The 26,337-nt window shown below is 32.9% G+C and overlaps 2 protein-coding genes across 4 annotated transcripts in view; one reads left to right on the forward strand and one right to left on the reverse strand.

The window, feature by feature from the left end:
* Positions 1 to 730: 730 nt before the first annotated feature.
* Positions 731 to 19,776, forward strand: sh3glb2a (SH3-domain GRB2-like endophilin B2a). 3 transcript variants are annotated; one of them, XM_051117392.1, is made up of 12 exons: positions 731 to 896; positions 1,242 to 1,383; positions 3,038 to 3,166; positions 7,334 to 7,467; positions 7,542 to 7,634; positions 10,167 to 10,229; positions 11,104 to 11,127; positions 13,730 to 13,819; positions 14,109 to 14,209; positions 15,964 to 15,978; positions 16,067 to 16,280; positions 17,582 to 19,773. In XM_051117392.1, the coding sequence occupies exons 1-12, from the start codon at positions 834 to 836 to the stop codon at positions 17,687 to 17,689; spliced, it is 1,176 nt and encodes a 391-aa protein (XP_050973349.1). In that variant the 5' UTR covers positions 731 to 833; the 3' UTR covers positions 17,690 to 19,773. The 3 variants fall into 3 exon arrangements, with proteins under 3 accessions (XP_050973349.1, XP_050973351.1, XP_050973350.1); XM_051117394.1 differs by lacking the exon at positions 11,104 to 11,127 and having other exon boundaries at positions 17,582 to 19,776; XM_051117393.1 differs by lacking the exon at positions 15,964 to 15,978 and having other exon boundaries at positions 17,582 to 19,771.
* A 173-nt stretch (positions 19,777 to 19,949) lies between these two features.
* The window catches only part of LOC127169787 (proline rich transmembrane protein 1B), a 6,817-nt gene continuing 429 nt past the window's right edge, over positions 19,950 to 26,337 (reverse strand). Inside the window, exons 2-4 of the mRNA XM_051117395.1 lie at positions 23,722 to 24,194; positions 20,930 to 21,058; positions 19,950 to 20,835 (exon numbers count right to left, since the gene is read on the reverse strand). Of these exons, the coding sequence (XP_050973352.1) occupies positions 20,689 to 20,835; positions 20,930 to 21,058; positions 23,722 to 24,194 (749 nt within the window). The 3' untranslated portion in view covers positions 19,950 to 20,688. The remainder of the gene's footprint in view (positions 20,836 to 20,929; positions 21,059 to 23,721; positions 24,195 to 26,337) is intronic.

A 26,337-nucleotide genomic window follows, 5' to 3' on the forward strand; every position in this document is an offset into this window, starting at 1 on the left:
TACATTGATAAGAAAACCTATAGGCTTATTTCTATACTAAACAATAAAATTCTCATCAGTGACTATGCATGTGTCCTTTAACTAAGTGATAGTGCGAGCTGTAGTTGTGATTTCATCTTCATTTTCATAAATTCATACAATCTCAACTGTGCTATTGCTCTTTAAACAAGGCGGAGCAGTAGACTGATGAGCGCACTGCTGCCTTAAATTAAATACACACACTAGCTCATAGAAATATAAGAAGCAGAATGGCAATCTGCATTAATAGTGTTTTACAAATAGGCGGGGAGTGGCGGACAGAAGTTGTCTGTAATTGGTCCGTAATAATTAGTTTATATAATAATTATCCTATTATTCACTTTGTGTTTTTTTAATAAATTAAATTTATATTGAAGTTACTTATTATTCATGTATAAATTATTATTATTTATTATTGTCCCGACAAGCGCTGAAAGGGCGTAACCTCACGTGATAGCTGTTACTTTTCTCAGCGCTGCTTAGATGGACCAATCACAGTCGATTGTGATTAGGAATTTTAAAAAGTCATTTTACAGCAATTGCTTCAGCGGATTTTTATTTGTATATCGGCTATTAATCTTTTAAAAATAACGTATTTAAACGATTACACTCTCCCCTGCACAAATGTTTCCACTAAGACAAAAACCTTCCTGAGATTTGAATGCGACTCAATGGAGAATCGTATTGGTGAGTCGCTCAGCGCCCCCTACCGGAACAACCGTTGGTTTCTCAGAAACCGTTGGAAGACAGAAACACACTGGCCTCTGCGGAGCGCCTGATGCAGCGGGGATTCCGCCTCTTTCTCCGCTTACAACATGGATTTCAACGTGAGGAAACTCGCCACAGATGCTGGAATATTTTTTTCAAGGGCTGTTCAGGTAAAAACGGGCCGTTTGTGGATAAACGTACGAATTTAAACGCGGCAGTCAGAGTGTCGGTGACAGTTGATGTGTAGCGCGTGACACCCGCATATGCGTTCACACAAAACACGAAACCGAGTTTCACAGATAAAATCACAAATACACTTTTAGCTGAATTATATGTAGTTTAGAACATAATTAATGTGGTTTATGTAGTGAATGTTTTAAAACAGGAATTAAATAGTGATATTGATCGACTGAACATGAGGCGTATTTAAATGTACCGGGCTGTTGTTATTATTTTGATGCGTTTGCTCTCAGAAATATGATGGAGTCTTGTTGATATCGTTACTTTTGCTCCAGTTTACAGAGGAGAAACTGGGACAGGCTGAGAAGACCGAGCTGGACGCTCACTTTGAGAATCTGCTGTCCAGAGCTGACTGCACCAAAAACTGGACCGAGAAGATCTACAGACAGACTGAAGTTCTGCTTCAGCCAAACCCTGGTGAGCAGGTGCTCATGACTCACCTGATATATAAGAGTCATGCATCATTTCACGGCACTTTTCATTGCTTCTGTCAACTGTGTTTCATCTGTGGTACCTCGAACATGATCTGGAATAAATGTCTGGTTAAGGCTTTGGACAAACATCTACTACTGTATGTGATCGTAATGACATTATTTTTTTCTGAAGAAGTAAAGTAACTGAGGATTAGTTAACATAACAGTAAAATGAACATTACAGTTAACATAAAAAAATTAAATTCCCAAATGCTGACCAGTTTGGTAATGACCCATAATAAACATACTTTGATGATGATGTAAATATAATTGTAATTATTTTATAATATTATAATATATATTTAATATCCATCATGTCAAATGAATTGGAAATATGTAAGGATAGAAAGGGAACAAGCTCACAATAGAACAGAATTTGTTGTTCTAAACAATTTGTGTACAATATATGTACAGTATATAATCTACATAAATGACAAATGATTTGAAAATAATTTATTAAAAAGGTCTAGGAAGGGAACAAGCGCAAAATACAGAAATTAGGGCAAATTTAATCTTTCAACACTTAAAGAGAAAGTGTTAAAGAAAGACAGACAATGTAAAGAAATGAAATAAAATGTTTTAAGCAATCATAATCTTTCATTTAAAATTATATGGACTATATGTTTACATATATATTGTATATATTTATATATCTGTTTTAGTTTTTTTTTTTTATTATTAATAATTTGATTTAGTTTTAATTTTTGTACATACATTACCAGTCAAAAGTTTTTGAACAGTAAGATTTTTTTAAAAATATTTTTTAAAGAAGTCTGTTCTGCTCACCAAGCCTGGATTTATTTTATCCAGAGTACAGCAAAAAAAGTCAAATTCTGAAACATTTTTAGTATTTAAATAACTATTTGAATATATTTTAAAATGTAATTTATTTCTGTGATTTCAAAGCCAATTTTTTTTATTTTTTTGCATCAATTGTCCAGTCACATAATCCTTCAGAAATCCTTCTAATATGCTGATTTGCTGCTCAAAAACATTTATTATTATTGTTTGTATTATTATTATTATTATTATTATGTATAAAACAGTAATCTTAATAATCTTAAATAGAAAGTTCAGAAGAACAGCATTTATCTGAAATGGAAATCTTTTGTTAATACCAAATGATTTGGAAATATATTTTATGAAAAAGTCTAGGAAAGGAACAAGCACAAAATACAGAAATTAGGGCAAATTTAATCTTTCAACACTTTTAGGAGTTAAAGAAAGAAAAAATGAAAAGAAATGAAATAAAATGTTTTAAGCAATTAAAATCTTTCCTTTAAAATGATTAACTTTCTTATTTATTTATCCATTTAGTAGTAAGCTATTTTAGTGTTTTCTTTTAACACTATCATTTATTTATTTAAAATGATCCTAGGAGCAGACAAAATGTCCTTTAATTAAAAACTTCATAACTTCCAAACGTATTTATGTGTGTCTAATTAAAGGTCCTTCAAAAAACTATGAAGTAGACCAAAGGTTGTGCAACAAAAATCATTGTCATCATTTTCATTTTCAGTCCATGCCTCTGTCTAGCGTTGTAGATGGTTTTGATGTTTTGTTTTTGATGTTGCTGTATTTGTCCATTTGTTTGCCAGGTGCTCGCATCGAAGAGTTCCTGTATGAAAAGCTTGACCGCAAGGTTCCACCGCGGCCCACTAATGGAGAGATCTTAGGCCAGTTCATGCTGGAGGCAGCGAAGGAGTTTGGACCGGGAACACCGTACGGTAAGAATCCAAACTCAGAAATGTGTCTGACAATGTCTCATTTTATTTATTTTTATCAGTACTTGTAAGTTCTTTGCAAACCTCAGCACTGGATTGTCTGTGTGCATTTTTGGCATAAAAAGGCTGCCAAGACTAAATGCTTGATTTATTTTGTCTGTAAGAGTAAAATAAGCTGAACTCCATTCGGTCGAGGACAATTCCATTGATTTGGTTCTCAAATGTTGCTCTTAATTTAATTCAGTCCCCTGCAGAAACATTAAGAGCCACTGTCTGTGTTTGTGATTCTAAAGCTGCTTTTGTAGATATAATATAAAAACGCAATAGGTTAGTGAGCATTTCACTCTTTAAGTGGTGGAATGATCAAACGGCGGCGACTGCGATGTTGAAGTTTTTCCATGTGATTGGATTGATTTTGCAGTCTCTGATGGTTTTTCCCTGCAGGCTGTGTGGAAACAGCCAAACCAATAAATCTCGATGCATTTTCCTTTCTGTTCCCCGTTGGATTGATCAATAGTGTCAGAGGTCACAGCAGTCTGTGATGTCATTTCCTGGCTAGCATTCTTCCACAAAGATTTTCCCATTTATAACTTTTATTAGAAGCACAAGAGTTGTACAATTGATTTTCTTGTTTTTTTTTTTTTGTTTTTTTTTTGTAGTTGTTGTTTTTCTTGCCTCTTCCATGATAATTAAATTGACCTAACTGTGCCTCAGTCATTTTTATCAAAATACTCATACCTAATACTCAAAAACTATAATATTAAAGCTCTGCTTTACGGTTTTATGCCAGACAGAGGATGCATTTTATGCTTTCTGAGCTATTAAAAAAAGTAATTTTAGAAAACATATTTGTCACAGCAGTGACAACATATTTGTCACAGCAGTATGAGCCGTTTGCTCTCTGTAACCCAATCAAAACAAGACCTGTGACCTGTTTTTTTCAGGTCTGTTTTGATTGTGCACACAGTTGGGAAGAAATAATATAGCTAAATGCAAATAATAAAACTGACATTAAATTACTAAAATGTAAGAATGAAATTAACCATACAGTTGTGCAGAAAAAAAAATGCGCTTATTGATATGTAAACATGTTGGTCAGCAATTTGGCCCAACATTCATCTGTCAAAACACAGTAAAAGCATTTTATTTATAAAAATATATACATTGTATTAATTATATATACATTGCCGGTCAAAAGTTTGGGATCAGTAAGGTGTATTTTAAATAATAATAATAATGCTCATCAAGGCTGCGTTTATTTGATCAAAAATACAGAAAAAAATTATATTGTGAAATATTATTACAATGTAAAACAACATTCTTCTATTTTAATATACACTGAAAATCAAATTTATTTCTGTGATCAAAGCTGAATTTTTCTCAAATTTTTTTTTCTAATTTATTGATTTATTATCAGTGCTGGAAACAGTTTTGTTGCAGTGTTGTTTAATATTTGTTTGGAACCTGTAATACTTTTTTTCAGGATTCTTTGATGAATAAAAAGTTAAAAAGAACAGCATTTATTTAAAATAGAAATCTTTTCTAACAATATATACACTACTGTTCAAAAGTTTGGGGTCAGTAATTTATTTATTTATTTATTTTTTTTTAAGAAATTAATACTTTTATTTACCAAGGATGTGTTACATTAATAAAAAATGATAGCATAGATTTACATTGTTAGAAAAGACTTATATTTTTGAATAAATGCTGTTCTTTTTAACTTATTCATCAAAGATTCCTGAAAAAAAGAATCACAGGTTTCAAAAAAATATTTGGCATCACAACGGTTTCCAGCATTGATAATTCTAATAAAAATTCAGCTTTGCATCACATTAAAATAATATACTTTTAATATATAATTTTTATTATTAAAACTGCAGTTTAGTACATCAAGTTAAACTAAATGAAAATGAAAAATGTTGCTTTGGCAACTACCTAAAAATAAATTATTTTTTTTGTTTGTTTTATTTTTATAAACTAAAGTGTATTTTATTTTAAGTAACGAAAGTGTTTTTTATTGTTTTAGTTAAAATAAATTTATCTGCATTCAGTATATTCACATGTAGGGCACATATACTATGTAGGAAATACTGCTTTACTGCTTGACTGTTTGTATCATTGTAAAATGCTATATTATCTATATATATCTAATATCTAAACTATATTATCACCCAACTCTAATCTGCTAAATGTAACTATAAGGCATGAAGATATTATGATATAAACATTTTCATCATGTTTATATATAAAGCTGCTTTGAAACAGTATGCATTGTAAAAAGCGCTGTAAAAATAGATTTGACTCGACTACATTAAATATGGGTTGGTATAGATAATATTAGTAAACAGCCAATAATAATATGAATTCCAGTTTATTGCCATATGATAAATGCTCATATTGCTGTGTTTGGTTGCCACTTGAGAAGCACAGGTCTAAATGATAACAGATCCATTGAGTGGAGAGAGGACTGTGCTTGTCTTGTTTGTCTGTTCTCAAACTAAAGTGCACTTAGTGGTTTTAAATGGCTTATTAACGTCCCGTGACTGGCCACATGCTTTTAGGATGGGCTGTAATGTCAGTCAGTGGAAATACACAGTTTGTCTCTGTAAGTACAGGACTAATGCAGCCTATCTACAGTATAGAAAATCTTGAAGTGTCTGTTTGTAAAATTAATAGATGCGTGTTTGTGGATGAACTTTTGACTGCATTTGCAGGCCATTAATTAGGTTACTTGTATCAAGAAAGCATGTTATAGGTCACATAAATGTATACATTTTAAAAGGTATCCTGAAAAATGCTTTTCTTTTTAATTCTTCTAATAACCATTTAAGAATGTATCAGTATTTGGTGTGTTTTTTTTTGTTTCCCTTAATGTTTATGTAAAATCCCTTAAGGGATTTGATTATCGTGTTCTCCGGCATGATTTGAAATGATCCAAAGAGCAGCTGGAACATCTGACCGTCTGTACAAAGAATCACATGATCAATTGACACTCATTGCATAGAAATACAGCAAAAAATCTTCTTTATTTTGCATTGTAACTGTCTTGTTTTACTTTTTTTCAAAATCATAAAACTGAATTTTCAGGTTTAAATGAGCATTCGGTGTGGTTTTAGACTTTTGGAACAACCTATTTATGTTTTACAATAAATACATAAAGAAAATATGGTGATTTTTAAGTCTAGCCATATTAGAGCCTACCAAAATAGAGCTTGAGGAAATTCAGTGAAGTTTTGCAGTTAAAATCATCGACTGTTATGTAAAGAGGCGTTCAGCATTAATTATTGATTTGGTGGGCCGAACAGCTGCTCTGATTAACCTGTGTTTGTGAACATCCCTCTCAACTGGCTGTTTGCTTGCATCCTCATTTTGCATCCACATCAGATCTCTCCGTTGATTGCAATACTGTAAATGCACTGCACTCAGACAAATATGACAATTACACTGCTCTGCATCCTATTTGCTGAATGAAATCCAGTACTTTTTGTGGTTCTGATTCCAAAAATAGTGCCTGTTTTGCTTGAGCACGTCACACTTTCTTATGAAATATGATGCATTTTGTAGCATTTTCGTTTTCAGCAACCATTTGTATGGTGAAGAAGTCTTGTATTTTCCCTTAATCAGCAGGAAAAACTGCCAGAAACACAATTCCTATCTGAGTCTGAGCCAGATTACAACTATTTGTTCAAATTTCTGCTCATTTTCATATGTGTGAATTAAAGATATTATTTTAAGCCTAAATCCTGATTTACACTTTTACTGCCCTGTTGCATATTGTAAGTTAAATGATACATTCTACTAATACTTGTCATTAAAACCAAAATTTTGACATTTTTGACTGCTTTTGTCATATTTTGATAGATATATAATTTGAACATCTTAATTCTTATTTTGACTGTATGTAGAAAATAACAGTATGTGCTGGAAAGTTTTATTGACATTTTTGGACTCTGCATCATCAAATTAGGCAATATTAGCATTTTTTTTTTTTTTTTTTTTTTTTTTTTTTTGCAAATCAGCAGAATTTTCTTCAAAATGTGTTGTTTAATACACTTCATTTATCTGTGTTGGAAATAAAATGTTTTTTGTGGGAATGAAGTTATGCAGCCAAGAATCTGCCCACACCGTGGGCTTTACTCATGACTCATCTGTGCTTTGGCCATGTAGGAAGCACCCTGATCAAAGTGGGCGACTGTCAGAGGAGACTGGGCGGCGCTGAGAGAGAGTTTCTGCAGAGCTCATCCATTAGCTTCCTCACACCCCTGCGCAACTTTTTGGAGGGCGACTGGAGAACCATTTCTGTGCGTTTGACTCCCTTGTACTAATAGATTTGAGGGTGATTCTGATGCATTGAATAATGTTCTCCACCTTGCAGAAAGAGAGGAGACTCCTGGAGAATCGGCGCTTGGATCTTGACGCCTGTAAAGCGCGACTCAAGAAAGCCAAAGCAGCAGAGGCCAAAGCGGCTGTAAGACACGTTTACCCTGTTCACTCCTCCTTTTTCTTTTCTTTTCTCTAGGGATGGAAATCAAAATGGAAATACACATTTCAGTTTTCTTAAAGGAATAATTCAGGCCAAAAATGAAAATTTGCTGAAAATGTGGTCACCCTCAGGTCATCCAAGATGTAGATAAGTTTTTTTTTTATCGTAACAGAAGAAATTTAGCATCACATCACTTGCTCACCAGTGGATCCTCTGCAGTGAATGGGTGCCGTCAGAATAAGAGTCTAAACAGCTGATGAAAACATCACAAGTAATCCACACCACTCCAGTCCAAAAACCTGTCGGCGCCGATAGCTTTGTGGGCAGCCCACCGATATACAGCGCTGTTGTGCTACAGGCGTCCCAAGTTCGAATCCTGGCTCGAGGACTTTTCCCGATCTCGCCCCCTTCTCTCTTTCCCACTTTGCTTCCTGTCAGCTATGATCTTTCCTATCATAATAAAGGCAAAAAGGCCAAAAATAAAGCTTAAAAAAACCAAACCTGTCATTATGGTGTTTTGACTTCAAACTGTTGCTTCTGGCTATAATCTATAATAATGCTTCCTTCATTATACACACACAGCTTTTGGCTTCACAAGATGTGAAACTGATGGACTGGAGTGGTGTGAATTACTGAATTATTGTAATGTTTTGATTAGCTGTTTGGACTCATTCTGATGGCACCCATTCACTGCAGAGGGTCATTTTCGATCGGTCGTTTTCTACGATTTATATACTTTTTAACCTCAAACTTGAAAGTTGATTGTCTTGTGGACTCACCTCTTATTATGTTTATATTATTTGATTACAGTCTGTTGTGCATGTCGGCCGCAGAATGCAAGCATTTCAAACTTTTATTTAATTTTTAGAATTTTAAATGAAAGTAACTAGTTCTCGATTCCCATCCCTTTCATTCCTCATTCCTCTACCTTGTTGTCACACTTTGACATCAGTTGATACGAGTCTCTTCCTCATGTTTGTTGTGTGTGGTTGTGAATATTTAGCGATTTCTCACCTGTTGTTTGAGCACTAACTGTTTGTCTCTGCTTTAACCTTCACAGTGTGAGGGAGAAGTGAGTATCGCAGCAAATTTCCTCCTATGCACACTGTGCTTTTTCTGCCTTTTTGAACTTTTTTTTTTTGTTGTTGTTAACAATGACATGAGCACTTTTTGTTCCTCATTTTTCATGCTAAGATCATCTTTTGAATGATATGATGGAATTACTTGTATCTGAGTAAACATTAAAAATCCAGATTTCCAGAATGCATTGCAACAAGCATAAAAAATTGCATTTTGATTTTCCCCCAATAAGTAAGGTGAACAATTTCTACATTTCCAAATTTCTCATAAAGGTTGCTATGCCCCTTATTTTAAAAATATGTTTTATTTAGTACTGACAATTTCAGTGTTCCGGCTATTTAAAACACACAAGTCAAATTTAAGAAATGCAAATAAAATATGCAAGTGTCTTGCACAGTTTTACACGCTACTTATGTATGTTTTGGATGTTTGTGCTTATGCACTGTTATAGTATTATTTATTAATATTTTGAATTGCCTTTTATTTTTAGTTTTTATTTTTCATTTTAATTGTAGTTTAAGTTTTAGTAATTTTGTTTAGATATGCTTTTGCCACTGTTTTAATATTTATTTTTGCTTTCAGCTTTAGTTTGAGCAATTTTAGTACTTAAGCTTATTTCAGTTACCTGCCAAGGCATTTCAAATTTTTGTGTTTTTAAGTTTAAAGTATTATTTTATTTTATTTTATTTTATTTTATTTTCAGTTACAAATATAATATCTTTAGTTTTAGTTAACAATATCATGTCACTGCAAACTGTTGGAATCAGCTGTAAGCATTAGCAGAGATTCAGCTCCTCTACGTTTAAAATACTTTTGAGGATGCATTTCAGCTATGATGCTGTCTAAGACAGTTAATGCCTGTGTAAACAGTCGACAGTGGGGGTTTGCAACAGAGAAATCAATCAAACCTTCCTCTGTCAAGAGTGAAAGCGTGATGGAGAGTAGCTGATGCTCAGCTGAATGCAATTATTCTGTCAGCGTCCTCTAGTGGCTAATATGAGAACAGAAAGTTTGTGATCATGTGATCATTTGTTCCATCATATCATGATATACACCCATTTGAAGTGTTTTGGTTTTTATTAATGCAACATAATTTATACGTAATGCACACAAAGGTCCAGTATTTCAGTTGACTTCTTTATTTCATCATTCAGCAAGATCAAAGATCAAATGCCTTCAAAGATCAGCTCAAAATCATCTAAATTTGATGAAAGTGATCTTTGAATCTTTTTAGCTGTAGTCCTGATGCATGATGGCATTTTAGAAGATAATTCATTGCTACTTTTTGTTGTTATCTTCTCACAATGACCAGCAGTTATCATCCTATAGTTAAGTGCAGCTGATGAAGATGGAGCCAGTCAGTCTCTAAAATATCTGCTGCTAGTGATTGTGTTTTGGCAGGAGGTGTGTATTAAAGTGTGTTCCTGTCTGTTCCAGGCTGTTCCAGACTTTCAAGAGACCAGACCACGTAATTATGTGCTGTCTGCCAGCGCATCTGCGGTAAGAACATCCTCTGGTCTTCACTGTCACGTCCACCTCCACCAACATATCTATATACACAAGCATATATTACATTTCCAACATTAAAATCCATGATGGACACAATCTGTCATTATTCTGACACGCTGTTGTCAAATCGCAGTGTTTCCTTACATCCTGTACATCCAGAGATGTGATTTTACCATGATGCAGATCTACATATGGAAGCTTATTTTCACCACCAAATAAAAATTTAAAAAGCTGATTAAAAAGGTAACTTTTTTCCCTTATAATCCAGACTTTTTTCTCACAGTTCTGGGGAAAAAAAGTAAATATTGCGAGACAAAAATAAAAAATTGTAAGATATAAACTCAAAATTGCAAGAGAAAAAAGTCAGCATTGTGAGATAGAATTGCAAAAATACCTTTATATATTTTAATTCTGTAATAGAAACAAAACAAAACAAAACAATTGCGAGATGTAAACTTAGAATTCAGAGAAAAAAAAACAGAATTGTGAGATGTAAACTCAAAAATTTTAAAACTTTTGCAAGATACTGAGAAACAAAAAGTCTGAAATGTAATTTAAAAAATCACAATTACTTTTTAACAGAAATGGGCAGAAATAACCTTCCATAACTTTGCCCTTTTACATGCTTCACTCTTGTGCATTAAGGACGTAAATGAGCATCCTAGTACTCACCACTATTACCAAATAACACATTTTGTTGCTTTTATTACACGTGTTTTCTTTCAGCGTTTGTAGTTTGTCCCTTTGTACTTTGTCCCTTTGTGTTCTGTTGTAATTAAACACAGCTTGAGTTTAACAATTCTTCTCATTGTAATGCTGTCTGTGCTCTTATGTCTTTCTGTATTTGTCTCTTCCCACTAATTAGCTCTGGAATGAGGAACTTGATAAAGTAAGTGTGACATCACCACAAATATATACATTGTTTATATGTTCTGTCATAATCTTTTGTCACTCACTTCTGCTTTGGTTCTGGGTTGGCACTTTGTACACGCTTCTAATGTACAGGGTTATTGTCAACTAAAGTTAAAAGTAAAACTAAATGTAAACTTAAAAAAAAAAAGATATATATTTGTTTATATATATATATATATATATATATATATATATATATATATATAATATGGTAATATTATTATCAATATTAATGTAAATATTTTAGATAGAGATGCACGATATTGGATTTTTGCCGATATCCGATATGCCGATATTTTTTCATCTCATTTTGGCCGATACCGATACCGATACCGATATATATCATTTTATTTGGAAAGTTATTTGAGTGGTTTACATTCAATCCCTTCTTTTTCATCAGTAGACTAGCATTATTTATGTAAATTAAGTTCACTTTTGCTATGTTATAAGCCGAACTTCGGATGCTTTCACTTTCGATTTCGCAATCTGAATACAACATTTCAAAACGAAAACAGAAAAGTAGAACTAAACTGGGTGACTGTGAGGGTGCGTTGCGGGACATGAACAGGACATAATTCATTGCTACAATTTCTTAATTCGTTCCTATGATTTATTAATTTATTAATTTGTAAAATGAGGGAACGAATTAATATGTAGTATTAACGAATTGTTAATTTATTCCCACGAAATATTTTATTTCCCACCCGCAATTTATCACAGTAAGAGATACGAAAACATGGATTAAAAGTGAATGACAAGAAAATAAACCTAAGAAATTAAAGGGTGAGACGGTGAGGATTTGGGAAAATAAAAATATTACGTTATGTCGCAATTCGTGACCAACTGGCAAAACAGTACACTTTTTTTGCACAAGAATACCAACATGTTTACCTTCTCTGGTTTAACAAGCGGTCTTTTACCCTACTCGAAAACCAAATCCTCCGTCCGCCATCTTTCCAGAATAGTCGCGTCCTTTTTGCCGTCACCACCTGGCTCGTGCTGACACTACAAATACAAACCAGGCTCTACACCCGAAGCGCTCACAACGAAAACTACTCTTCGCGTGATCAGTGAAATCCTGAATATGCCACGGCTTTGTAACTCTGTAACCCGCGCTGTATGGAGCAGTGCGACCACGTCAAATTTTAACTTGCACATTTAAAAAAAACAAAAAAATGTGACAGTTTTGATCAGTCTAAAGCCCTGCAATACAAAGGCATTCAACATGGAAAGAAAGTAATAGAAATGTAGTCACTAAGTCATGTTTAGTTATAATTTCTAATTATTTTATATGGTGCACTGCGCTCTGACAGGGCTGCGGGACACGAACATAATTATTTCCTACAACTTGTTAATTCGCTCCTACGTTTTATTAATTTATTAATTTGTAAAATAAGGGAACGAATTAAAAAGTCGTATTAACGAATTCTTAATTTATTGCCACGAAATCTTTTATTTCCCACACGCAGTTTACCCGCATAAATGATCCGACAACATGGATTAAAAGTAAATGACAAGAAAACAAACCTGCGAAATTAAAGGGTGAGACGGTGATGATTTGTGAAAAGAAACTATAAATATTATTAAGTTTGTGGCAATTCGTGACCAACCGGGAAAACAGGACACACAGCCGCTTATGGCTTTAAATGTATTGGCTCGAACGGCATGAATCCAAAAGTATGGTCGCTACTAACATTTGCCTGCTAACCAATTATTTAACTTATAAAGAATGCTTTGTACCTCACTTGTGTCATATTCACGAAAAATGTTTCATATGAGCAACAGTGTGTTTTGCCGTTGCGCCGCCGAAGAAAGAGAATTCACTGACCGCGCCGTAATTACTTTTTATGCAGATCATGTCATGTGCAAACACAGCCATTGGGTTTCAAAATACAACAAAGAGCACCATAAAACCATTTAAAATGTGCATTTAGCGATCTAGTGACTGGATATGAAACAGGCAACAGTAAATTATCCCAAATGGAACAATGGCGCGTTTTCTCCTATAGCCGCTGCTGCCACTGCACGTGCTATTGCTATGCATCATTCTGTATGTGTATTCTCAGTTTAAATGCAGCGATCCAAAACAGTGAATCTACTCCTCATTCAGTCAAAACTTTGCTTCAAGAATGAGCCACACTGCTGACATGATCTAATCCCTAGCACACCCTTAGCACATGTGAGTTAACATATTCATCTTATTGGCAAAACATATCGGCATAATGTTTCATATCGGGCCGATGCCGATATTTACATTTGAAGTCATTATCGGCCGATTCCGATATCAGTCCGATAATATCGTGCATCCCTAATTTTAGATATATTTTTTTATTTTATTTCATCTATATATCTATATGTATGTATGTATGATGTACTAAAATAACTAAAACAGAAATAAAATCAATATGAAGTATAGGCATTCAAGAATCATTGAATTCTGTTTTTTGGGGCCAGTTGCATAAAAAAATGCTTAGACTAATTTTATTGGTTGATAGTGATAGTGATTGCGCAACTGGAATTTAAGTGCAAATGTATCTTATCCTTGTGTCAATTTTGGATTCATATTCCGTCATATGCAGGCGGAGCATGAATTGCGTGTTGCTCAGACAGAGTTTGACAGACAGGCTGAGGTCACCAGACTCCTCCTGGAGGGCATCAGCAGCACACATGTGGGTTGTTTTTACATGCATGTTATATTAATACACGCTGTACGCCTAAGCAAATGCGCATGTTTGAATAATTTAACATTATATCAACAAGCCACTTCAAACTGATAGTAACCCTTCTGTATGCATGCTTTGAAATTCTAAGAATAGCATTTAAACTTTTGTGATGATTCATGATTCAAAATACTGCGTAAATATCTATTATCCTCATGTAGACAAATGAAGCGCAGTCTGTGTTTGCACAGCATGCTGTGGGTTTTAAAGTGACAGGACGTCTTTTGTGTTCACGCAGGTGAATCATCTGCGCTGCTTGTGTGAGTTTGTGGAAGCGCAGGCGATGTATTACAACCAGTGTCACAAGTACATGCAGGAGCTGCAGAAAGAGCTTGGCAGGTGGGCATGCGTCACATTTCATGCTGTTAGTGTATGTGCATGCAATAATGTGCAAATATGTGCATTTATGTGGGTCACTGAACCATCTTTCCAAAATAAAAAATATTACATTAAATGTAGGGAGGCACAATTAATCGAATTTCTAATTGTGATTACAATTACAAATGCCACAATTATGTGATCGTTCAAAGGCGCAATTACAAAAAAACAAAAAAATCCACTTGCATTATTCAGCTTGCTTAAGAGTTGTATGTGTGTATGTGTGTGTGAGAGAGTGTGTGTGTTTTTCCTACAAGTTATCGTAATTATTTTTTCATTTTGAATTAATTATTTTTTTTCTCCATTGTTACATTTTTTTGCTTTTTTATATTTAAAGAAGAAACTATATATAAAAATGTAGCATGCAGTTGCTACAAACAATGAAAACAATAGTATTACTTCTAAGCTATTCAAAACATCATCCATTGTAAATTGTGATAATCGTAATTAATAATCACAATTACAATTTCAAGGGAATAATCGACAATTATGATTTTTGTCATAATCGTGCAGGCCTAATTAAATGGCAGCATTTTACAGTAAAGTTTTACTGTTTTAGTTAATGCATTAGCAATATATTTCTTACAGCCTTTATTAACCTTTGTTCATAAAAGTACCGTTGTTTATAAGTTAGTTCACATGTTAGTTCACAGTCCAGTACCTGATGTTAACAGATACAGCTTTTAATTTGGAAAATGTATTAGTAAATGAACTGGGATTAATAAATTCTGTAGAAGATTATTCTTTGTTGGTTTATGTTAACTAGTGCAGTTAAATAAAATTAACAGCTGGAACCTTATTGTGAAGTGTTACCTATTGAATTGAAGATTTCCTATAAAGGGAAAAAAATTACTTGGTGCTCCTTGGTGAACTAAAGGAATAGTTAATCCAAAATTGAAAATTGGCTGAAAAGTTATTCACCCTCAGGAGTTTGTTTCTTTATCAGATTTGGAGAAATTCATAGCAATCCATCACTTGCTCACCAATGGATTCTCTGCAGTGAATGGGTGCCGTCAGAATGAGAGTCCAAACAGCTGATAAAAACATCACTATAATACACAAGTAATCCACACCACTCCAGTCTATCAGTTAACATCTTGAGAAGCTAAAAGTTGTTTGTAAGAAACAAATCCAACATTAATACATTTTAACTTCAAACCGTTGCTTCTTGTCCATAATAACGGTTTCTCCAGTGAAAAAGTCCATATCCTGTTGTCTCTCACATTGAAATCCACCCACATATTTGTTAAGAGCTGTTTTGGTTTGTAAACGGTGCTTAATCTGTGCAGATTTCTGTCCTGATTCAGACTTTTTCACTGGAGAAAGCGTTATTGTAGATTATGGATGTGTATTTCAGACAGCAGTAATGATTTGAAGTTAAAAACGTCTTGATGAATTTGTTTCTCACAAACAAGATGTTAATTGATGGACTGGAGTGGAGTGGATTACTTGTGTATTATAGTGATGTTTTTATCAGCTGTCTGGACTCTTATTCTGACGGCACCCATTCACTGCAGAGAATCCATTCATGAGCAAGTGATGCAATGCTACATTTCTCCAAATCTGATGAAGAAACAAACTCATCTACACCTTGCATGGCCTGAGGGATTTTCATTTTTGGGTGAGCTATTCCTCTAAATATTTGATTTGTAGATCATGACATCAGAGTCATTATTATAAACACCTGTTTTACTTTTCTCACCCTCTGCTCGCAGTTCCAGTGGAGACATGTGAGTTTTGAGTTTGTCGTCTTGTTAGTGTTCACTCTAATCAGCAGAGCCCTCATAGTGTCTCTTCCATAAATCTTCTCTTTTTCAGAAGATGCCCCGACTCACTGGAGGTGAATTCCCAACCTGACGTCAGCCCAACGAATCCGTCCGCCTACCTGCCACTGAACTCTCCATCTACGCTGGAAACAGACGCTCTGCAGATTGAAGAAGTTCAGCCGCCCGCCAGCGGCACACGCAAGGCCAAAGTGCTGTATGACTACGATGCAGGAGACTCCAGTGAGCTCTCGCTGCGGGCCGACGAGGTGAGCTGATGTTTGATGGAAGATAAACGGTCTGGATCTAAAATGGATGTTAGTGGCTGTGAAAAATATTATTGCATAATATCCTAGTCCACATTTAATGATCCAGTCAAATTGTGATGGATAAAATTAAATCCTAAAATATTTCTTTTTGAGTATTCTGTTTCACTTGAAACAAATGTTTACTATAAGAACCATATATTTACTTAATTGTAGCCCACTTTTCATGATTCATTCTTACCCAATATTCTGTTTCACAAAATTAATGGGTAACACTTTACAATAAGGTTCCATTAGTTAACATGAACTAAAAATGAACAATACTTCTACAGCATTTATTTGTCTTAGTTAATGTTAATTTCAACATTTACTAATGTATTAAAATAAAAAGTTGCGCTTGTTATCATTAGTTAATGCACTGGGAATTAACATGAGCTATCAATGAACAACATAATCAATGAACATAAAGATTTGTAAATACTGTAATAAATGTAGTGTTTATTGTTTATGGTAGTCAATAAATTAATTAATGGAACCTTATTGTAAAGTGTCACCAATTATGTTTATCATGTGTCACATTAATGTTAAAATTAAATGAATTGTGAATGTTTTTTCTTGTTTATGCATTAAATCAAGATTTTGCTGGCTATGTAAAATCAAATATTGTGAAAAAAGTTAAGAACAGTGAAGAAAACATACTTTAACTAGATTTTTAATGTGTTTTGCATTAAATATTTTAAAATGTATTCAGCTGTAGTGGTAATAACCATCTCTTTACTTCATCATAGCCAATTTTTCATGATCCAGTCAAGATTTGATAATAAAATGACTTTCCATAAATAATTCCTTACTGAATATTCTGTTTCACTTGAAAATACCACATTAATTTGAACTAATGTTCATTTTATGTCACTATAATTTTAAAATTGAATGAAGTCTGAATGGTTTTTCATGATCATTTAAAGCATAATCGTAGAAATTGGCTAGCTTAAATTTCTCTCCAGTAAAAATGGGTGATACATTGAATATTCAAATATATTGTCAATGATTTTGCTGGCAATGTAAAATTAAACATTGTAAATATAGTGGCGAACAGTAAAGAAAACACTAACAGACTGGATTTTTAAAATATTTTGGTTCTTGGATTAAACATTTTGAATATATTTGGCTACAGTAACAAGATTCTTTTTAAGCCGTTTCATTGTAATGTTGAATATTTAGAATGTGTGTTGTATCTATTTACTTGAAAAGCATTCTAAAGACTCTCAGTTGATTTCATTTCTCTTCTCTGATTGGATAATCAGCTCATCACCGTGTACACAGTGCCTGGAATGGACTCTGATTGGCTGATTGGAGAGAGAGGAAACCTAAAGGGGAAGGTGCCTGTTACATATCTGGAGCTGTTGAGCTAAAGAGGCGAGACACAAACACACACTCTTCCATGCACACAGTTTCCAGCTTTAACACCCAGCAATGAGCAAACAGAATCATGGACACCAATGAGATCAACCCATATGTGTTTACATGCATGTCAAGGGGATACTGATTGACCGGGGCTTCATTTTTCTGTTTGATTTTACTATTTAAAATGTTCCTGATGTCTCTGCCATTTTTTAAAATTATTTTGGAGGTGTAATATCACACAGTAGTATTATAATCCATCCTTTTTAATACTAAACACCAAACCCTTATGAATTATGTAATAGGTTTAGTCAGCATTATAAAACATAATTTTTTGAAATCATTAAATCACACAAATGCTCACCACTACAAAACAAATCTCAGAACTAATAATTCACTCACAAATGCCTGAAACATCCGCTCATTGTGAGCACATGTATGTATGTATGTATGTATGTGCCTGTTTTCTGCACTAAAAACTGTTCTGTGGTCAGTCAGAATGTCTTTTCTGCTTTTAGCATACAGATAACATTCTCTATTCAGCTTGTCTTGAAGCTGATGACAGATCTAAGCTCAATATTAAATGTTCAAAGGTCATCTACACTAAGCACTAATGTATTTGCACTGATGAGCGACTTCCGTAAGCCTACATTAAACACGGCCTTAACCGCATCTCATGCAGACAGATGTAATGAGCTCCAGCTAATAAAGTCTACAGCAGCAACGCTGTTAGAAATTTTCCATGGAGTGTCCGTGTGATAGAGATCAGAACATGAATGTTGATCTCCAGCCTTAAATTGTTCATCGGCAAAACTAGCTTTTCTTGCATGAGGAGCAACAGTGCAATAATATCTGCTCATGCTCAGAAAATGTAGAGATGCTCTGCTGTAAGTGCCACTTAAGTTAGTATTTTGTTTTAAAATCACTTTTAATTAGTCAAAATGTAAACAAATCATATTAATCCATCATAAGGCCAATTTGATTTACACATGGGGAATTTTATTGTAACTATTATTGTTTTGAAATGTGCTGTTGCCACATTCCATTGCACTTCTAAAGGAATAGTTCACCCTAAAATGAACATTTGCTGAAAATTTTCTCACTCTCAGGTCACCCAAGATGTAGATGAGTTTGTTTCTTCATCAGATTTGGCGAAATATGTCATTCTGTCACTTGCTCACCAATGGATCCACTGCAGTGAATGGGTGCCGTCAGAATGAGAGTCAGACAGTTTTTCATTTGGAAATGGTGATTGATCTGTGCAGATTATTCTCTTGATTCTTTTTCACTGGAAGCATTATTATTAAGCAATAAATATATGTCTTGATGCATTTGTTTCTTATAAACAAGCAGCTTTTGTATTCTAAATGATGAACTGGAGTGGTGTGGATTACTTGTGGATTATTGTGATGTTTTTATCAGCTGTTTGGACTCATTCTGATGGTACCCATTCACTACAGAGGATCTATTGGTAAGCAAGTGTTGCAATGTTACATTTCTCCAAATCTGATGAAGAAACAAGCTCATCTACATCTCTGAAGTTTTTAGCAAACTTTACATTTTTGCATGCACTGTTCATTTAAGTTTCGTCTACTGATTTAAAGAGTTTTACTGTGTTTTTGTGTCTGTCTCAATAGCAGCTGTAGAGCAATGCATGAGTTTCACAACTCTTGAATCTATTCTAACTGATGTACTTTATAATGATAATACAATTTTATTTATGTAGTACATAATTTCTGAAACCTGAGGTTGCTCGCTGTGTTGATTTAAACCATACTTGATTTATTTATGCCATACAGAACTGCACTGCACAACCTGTTTAATGTGACACCTATTAATATATTTATTTTAAATTTAGATTTAAAATTAGACCTTTTAGAGTTTGCCTTCATAGCTTACTTCTTTATTATGTATTAGTGTCAAAGTGCAGCTAAACATTATTTAGATATTGTGTTCAATGTGCAGTATTTAATGTTATATTTTGCATCTAATGTTATTTTATCTTCATTGTTAATCACTGTGTTTTATGTATAATGGCCAAAATGAGTTCATTAAAAAATCATTTCTGTTCTTCTGAGAGAAAGCTCTTGTCTATGATGCCCTCTGTTGATTTTTGCTCTTTGTTGTATTTAATGGCGGCTCTCCAAGCCATGTGGAGAGAATCAAGCTTAATATGCAATAAATGCCATTTTATTGCTATATATTGCTTTCAAGGTCTTTACTGATAATTTAAACACGCAAATAGTGTTGTGCTTTTTTGGTTTACTTTTTATTTAGTGCAGCATAAATGCATTAGGTTTCACACAATAGTGCTTATTACAAACTTTTTTAAGACTGTACACTTAATTCAGTTTGTTAGCAATTGTAATAGAAGTCAACAGAAATACAAGGTTTATTACCAGTGACAGGAAGGTCTTTCATTTCCTATTCCAGGAACAAATGAATGTAATTGACTGTAAATACAAACTCTATCAATGATTGACTTCTGAAAGTACATATTATTGCACATTATGCAATAAAATCATGAGTGAATTTGTTTAAAATGTGAGACGTTTAATGTTTAAATCAACACTTTGTGCTTTTTCATACAAGACTCACTTCTGCTATACAGAAGTTTCAGTCCTTTTTTTAAATGAAATTAAGTGCCTTTATTCAGCAGGGATGCATTAAATTGATCAAAAGTGAATGTTACAGAATTTCAAATTTCAAATAAATGCTGTTCTATTTATCAAAGAATCCTGAAAAATAAAATGTATCAGTTTCCACAAATATATTGTGCAGCACAGCTGTTTTCAACATTGATAAGAGCAGCAAATCAGCATATTAAAATGATTTTTGAAGGATCATGTGACACTGAAGACTGGAGTGATGATGCTAAAAAATACAGATTTGGTCACAGGAATAAATTACAGTTTACAACTTATCCACATAGAAAACATCTATTTTAAATTATAATAATATTTAACTGTTTTTACTGTATTTTTGATCAAATCAGTGCTGAAGAAAGTTTCTATGCACAGAGCACTATCACTACATAAATAATCCAGCCCACAAAAACAAATATGCCGAACATCAAACTGAACATGACAAGGAGACGTGCCTTCTGGGAGGTTTTCTCAGCTTCACGGATGTCACCCCTGGTCAGCGCTGCACGGGTCTACAGAGAGGTCAGAGGTCATCATTAATGAGTATCACTTTAATATTTATACATGTATGTATTTGTACTAATGCGTTGTGTTTCAGGTGCTCACTTCATAAGAGTACATGACAGCAACGAGACCGCTCATGATACAGCAGAAGATGGTCACCAACAAGGACTCAACCAGGTAATCTTTAGGTAACGGTGGCTGCTCCTCTCCTAGTGGTGGTCCGTTCATGTACTGAAATCAAGTGTTGGATGTTTAGATCCAAACAGCAAGAATAAAAACCAATGACTAGACCTCAAGCTCCAGCCTTGGCATGCTACTTTTAGTATTTATGTGATATAACGATGTGGCAAAAATAGTAAGCATAGTATGCTGTTTGACATGCAGCCAGTGTTGCATATTGCTCATTTCACATACAGTCTTTTGCGTACTATATAGTAGGAAAATAGGCATATTTAAATGCTGCCAGGGTCATTATATGACAGGCTTCTGTGAATCTGTGTTTTCTTCTTCCAGTGATAAAGATGCAGAAGTCTCAGGACGTGGATGTTTTATGCATAGTTTTTTTATGCAGAGTTTAAAAATTGAGACTGTTGGGCAGTGTTATTATTGTTAACTAAAATAATCCATAAAGACCACTAAATATACTTTAATTGAAATAAAATAAAAAGAAATATATAAATAATGTAATTTATTTCAGCTAGTTGCCAAGGCAACATTTCTGCTTTTCATTTATTTTTAGTTGAAATATGAAAGTAAAAAAACAAAAAAACATAAATATATGATAAAACTGAAAACAACAAAATTACTAAGACTAATAAAAACAGAATATATATATATATATATATATATATATATATATATATACATATATACATATATAAAAACTCAGATTTATAATCACAGAAACTATCAGTGATACTAAAGTAACACTGCCTTACCGATACAAATGCCTAAATTTAAGATTTATGTATTTTAATGGAATATGAAATGTCTGTCCATTTGGATTACACTGTTTTAACATAAATTAATACGTTTAATCTGATACTGTCAGTCATACGTGAATGAAACGGGTCAGATTTCTGTAATAGTACTAAAATAGTTTAAATACACAATGAAAAGGTTTATATATTTATCATCAAATAAATTAAATTAGTTTAAATCTCTTACATTTTAAATTATTGAATTTTTCTTGCACTGTCTTGTTTTAACAATATTAATACTTTTTAATTGAATGAATGTAGTTGTTTTTGCAATGAACAGATTTATGCATTTTGAAAATATTTTTAATGCATTCATTGATGTATGAGTGACAAATACCTCGCAAATAAAATGTAAATAAATTTTAGACATATAGTATTATAAATATATAGTATTATAGTAAATTATAGTAGGTTTTTTCAAGAAAATACTATTTCATGCTTTCTATTTCAAAATAGAATGTTAAATTCAATGTTTTATTTGCCATTTCTTTAATTAAGTGTGATGTATGCGTCATGTTAAATTTATTAATTTACTTATAGTAAAACTGTAGTACAAATGTATGGAAATTGAATATGCAATTCATTTATAAATCTTTTAAATCTCCAAGTGTTCAGGTCATGTGACAAGAGCTGCTTAGATTCCTTGCATATTGTAAAATCTGTTACAGATTACACAATGAAAATTATAGTTAGTCACACAATCTACGCTACTAATTTTATGTAATGTAATCTGATTACTTTTAAGATTACTTGGATTACTTACCGAACTTACCATTAAATGTACCACATTGATATAAAAAAGCACAGAGAAAGAAGATATATTTCATTTTTTGATAATAACAACAACATAAAATATGTTAACCGTTACATTAAACCAGGCTTTGCTAAACTGTTAAAATATTAGAACAGTGGGTTTGATTGAGTTGATAAAAAGATAAAAATGTAAAATATAAAAATGTTTTAAAATTAAAACAAAATAAAAACACTTGAACACTAAAAATGTGGCCCTGGACCACAAAACCAATCTTAAGGGTCAAATTTTTTTTTAATTGAAATTTATATTACATCTGAAATCTAAATAAATAAGCTTTCCATTGATGAATGGTTTGTTAGAATAGGACAATATTTGGCCGAGATACAACTATTTGAAAATCTGGAATCTGAGGGTGCAAAAAAATCGAAATATTGAGAAAATCGCCTTCAATGTTGTCCAAGTGAAGTTCTTTGCAATGCATATTACTAATCAAAAATTAAGTTTTGATATATTGACAGCAAGAAATTTACAAAATATCTTCATGGAACATGATGTTTACTTAATATCCTTATGATTTTTGGCATAAAAGAAAAATCGATCATTTTGACCCATACAATGTGTTTTTGGCTATTGCTACAAATATACCCGTGCTACTTAAGACTGGTTTTGTGATCCAGGGTCACAAATAGAAATATTTAATTTGTTTTACCTGCATGTCTATGCAACCATTAACCGTCATCAGACGGTTAATTTATTGTCTTGTTAATTTATTGAAATATGAACTTCCTCAGGGATATTTCAACAAAATATTTTATGTCAAAGGGGTTTGGCTGAAAAAACGTTAGGGACACGAAAACAGCAAGTTTTTTACACATCAAGTTTTCAAAGCTAAATGGTACGACACAGTCGGATAAAAAAAAAAAAAAGAATTGGGGTAAATTAAGACATTAGGATTTGTTGCTATTGTGTGAATAATGTGTAATCATGTAATCCATAAAAAAGTTACGAGCATTTTAAAATGTAATCTTAATTTGGAATCTGTTTATATCTCAGATTACATGTAATCAGTTACTACCTTGCATTGTTTCGGCTTGAGACTTTGAGTTAATCAGCATCACGTTTATGAGTTTATGAGTGTTGGCAATAAAGTGTGAACTTACTATGGTGTAGGACGGGTAGGTGGATGGAGGGAGGAACGAGGGCTGGTAGAAAGCAGGATTGGCACCAGGCTGACAGGCGATGACAGGCTGGTTGGGGTAATGCGGCAGTGCTGAGGGGTACATGAGGTAGGCTGTTTTAGGGTCCGGTGGGCTGTATGGAGGAGGGTTCGGTGGGACGCTGTTGGTTGGGCCGTCGCCTCCAGCGGGGCCAGTGTACGGGGGGTGGAGGGTGTGGGTGCTGTCCGTGTCGAACGCCGGGTTCAGGGTCCTGTTGCTGTCAGTATCGTATGCATGATGGGCTGTTTGGATGCTGTCCGTGTCATTGGTCGGGCCAGCGGTGAGGATGCTGACCGAGTCGTATGCAGGAACGCTGGGTAGGATCGTGGCTTCTCTCTGTCCAGAGGAATCATGAGCTTCCTGGATGCCGGGAGACCCGGGATGAGTTCGATCATCGGGGATGTTTGGAGGAGCGGCTGAACAGGACAGACAGGTGATTTTTATTTTATTTTTTTAAATACACTAACATTCAGAAGTTCAGTAAGATTTTTCTGCTCACCAAAGATGCATTTATTTGGTCAAAAATAAAATAAAAACGTAAAATGTTTTTACAATTTAAAATAACTTAATTTTAGTAATAAAAAAATTATTCTTTTTGAATATATGGTAAAATGTAACTTATTTTTTGATTAAATCTGAATTTTACAGCATCATTACTTTGATCTTCAGTGTCACATGACCCTTCAAAAATCATTCAGATATGCTGATTTGCTGCTTAAGAAATATTTATTATTATTAACAATGTTAAAAACAGTTATGCTGCTAAATATTTTTGTGGAAATTGAGATGCATTTTATTTTTCAGGACTTTTTGATTAATATAGAGTTAAATAAAACAGCATTTATTTGAAATGGAAATCTTTTGTAACATTATAAATGTCTTTCCTGTCATTTTGGATAAATTTAGTGCATAAAAGGATAAAAGTATTAATTTCTTTAAAAACAAAATCTTACTGACTCACTTAAACTTTGTTTCAGTGGCCCAACGTGTCAAATTCTGACTCTTCTGAATCTGTTGTTTTTGTGCAACTTATTTTGTAATGCTGTAATTTTAATGCATTTATTTAATACAACATTTAAATATTTTTGCATATTGAAATTGAAACTGTTTTCTATTTGAATATATTTTAAAATATAATTCATTCCTGTGATATTTCATTTAGAATATTTTTCAGGTTTCTTTGATTTAATTAAAGTTCAGAAGAACAGCATTTATGAAAAATAATTTCAAGAACATTTCATTTATGAAATAGAAATCTTTTGTAACGTTATTCATTTCTTTATCAGCACTTTTGATTAATTTAAAGCATCCTTGCTAAATAAAAGTATTAATTTCTGTAATTTCTCACAGAAAAAGCTTTTTATTTTTATATCTTTGGATCTTTCTATTTATCTAAGATTTTTTTTTTTCATAAAGACGTTCAATTATCATTACATAACTTAAAAGATTTATTTATCATTGTTTAAAACTAAAACCATACAAGATTATTACTTCAAATAAAACCAACATTGGCTGAAGTTAAATATACATACATATATATTTTTTTAATCAATATTTTTAATGCACCCAACGTTGGCTGAAATTAAATAAATCAGTAAATGAATATAAATATACACAGATTTATAGATGCTATATATATTTTTAATCAATATTTTTAATGCACCCTTAGTGAATAAAAGTATTAATTTCTTTAAGAAATAGTCTGATAGTCTAGTAATTGCATAAGAACGCTTTGGCTGAGGCTGTTTTTTTTTTTTTTTTTTTTTTTTTTTAATAAATATAACCATCTAATGATTTTAACATTTTTGTTTAGTCGCTGTTGCACACTTCACTGTAATATTCCACCTGAGAGTTATCTGAAACTCACTCTCCATTCGGAAACTCGGCTCGGGAAGAAACCTTCACCTCCAAAACAGTCCATTAATTATTCACTGCTGATATACAAGCCCTTTTAACGCTCAGAAATGGAAATGGTTGAAAGTGGTCAGGTGCTGTCAGAACTGTTGAATTTAGGTCATTTAGTATGATCTCCTATAAATGCTGGTCAAGCATCATCGAGTTTCTTATTCTCAACTGAATTGATGCACATCAAAAATAACAAATACACACAGAAACATGATTTTGTTCTGATCAAGTGTGCACTGAATATCATAAATGGCTCATCATAATGAAAAATTTAACAAGTTGTCATTTACTATTGGTGCAAGTTGTCGTGCTGTAATTTTTTAATGCATTTATTTAAAATGGCATGTAGATCTATTTTTTTGTAGGCTATTTTAAATATTTTTGCTGTTTAATAAAATGTTTTGTACTTGATAATTGTTTTGCATGAACATATGCTAAAATTTCAGTACTTCAAATCAAATATACCGTAACTGAAACGAAATATATAAAAATATTTGTTTTATTTCATTATGTTTACAAGGCAACAACTTTGATTTTTAATTTAAAGTACTAAAAATAACCATAAAGAAACTTCAACTAATAAATAAAACGGAATAAACATTTACATTTTAAAACAATAATTAAAATGACAGAATCATTTATAAATTATTAAAA

This window comes from Labeo rohita, chromosome 8 (assembly GCF_022985175.1).
Source record: "Labeo rohita strain BAU-BD-2019 chromosome 8, IGBB_LRoh.1.0, whole genome shotgun sequence".
In the NCBI taxonomy this organism is placed as follows: domain Eukaryota; kingdom Metazoa; phylum Chordata; class Actinopteri; order Cypriniformes; family Cyprinidae; genus Labeo; species Labeo rohita.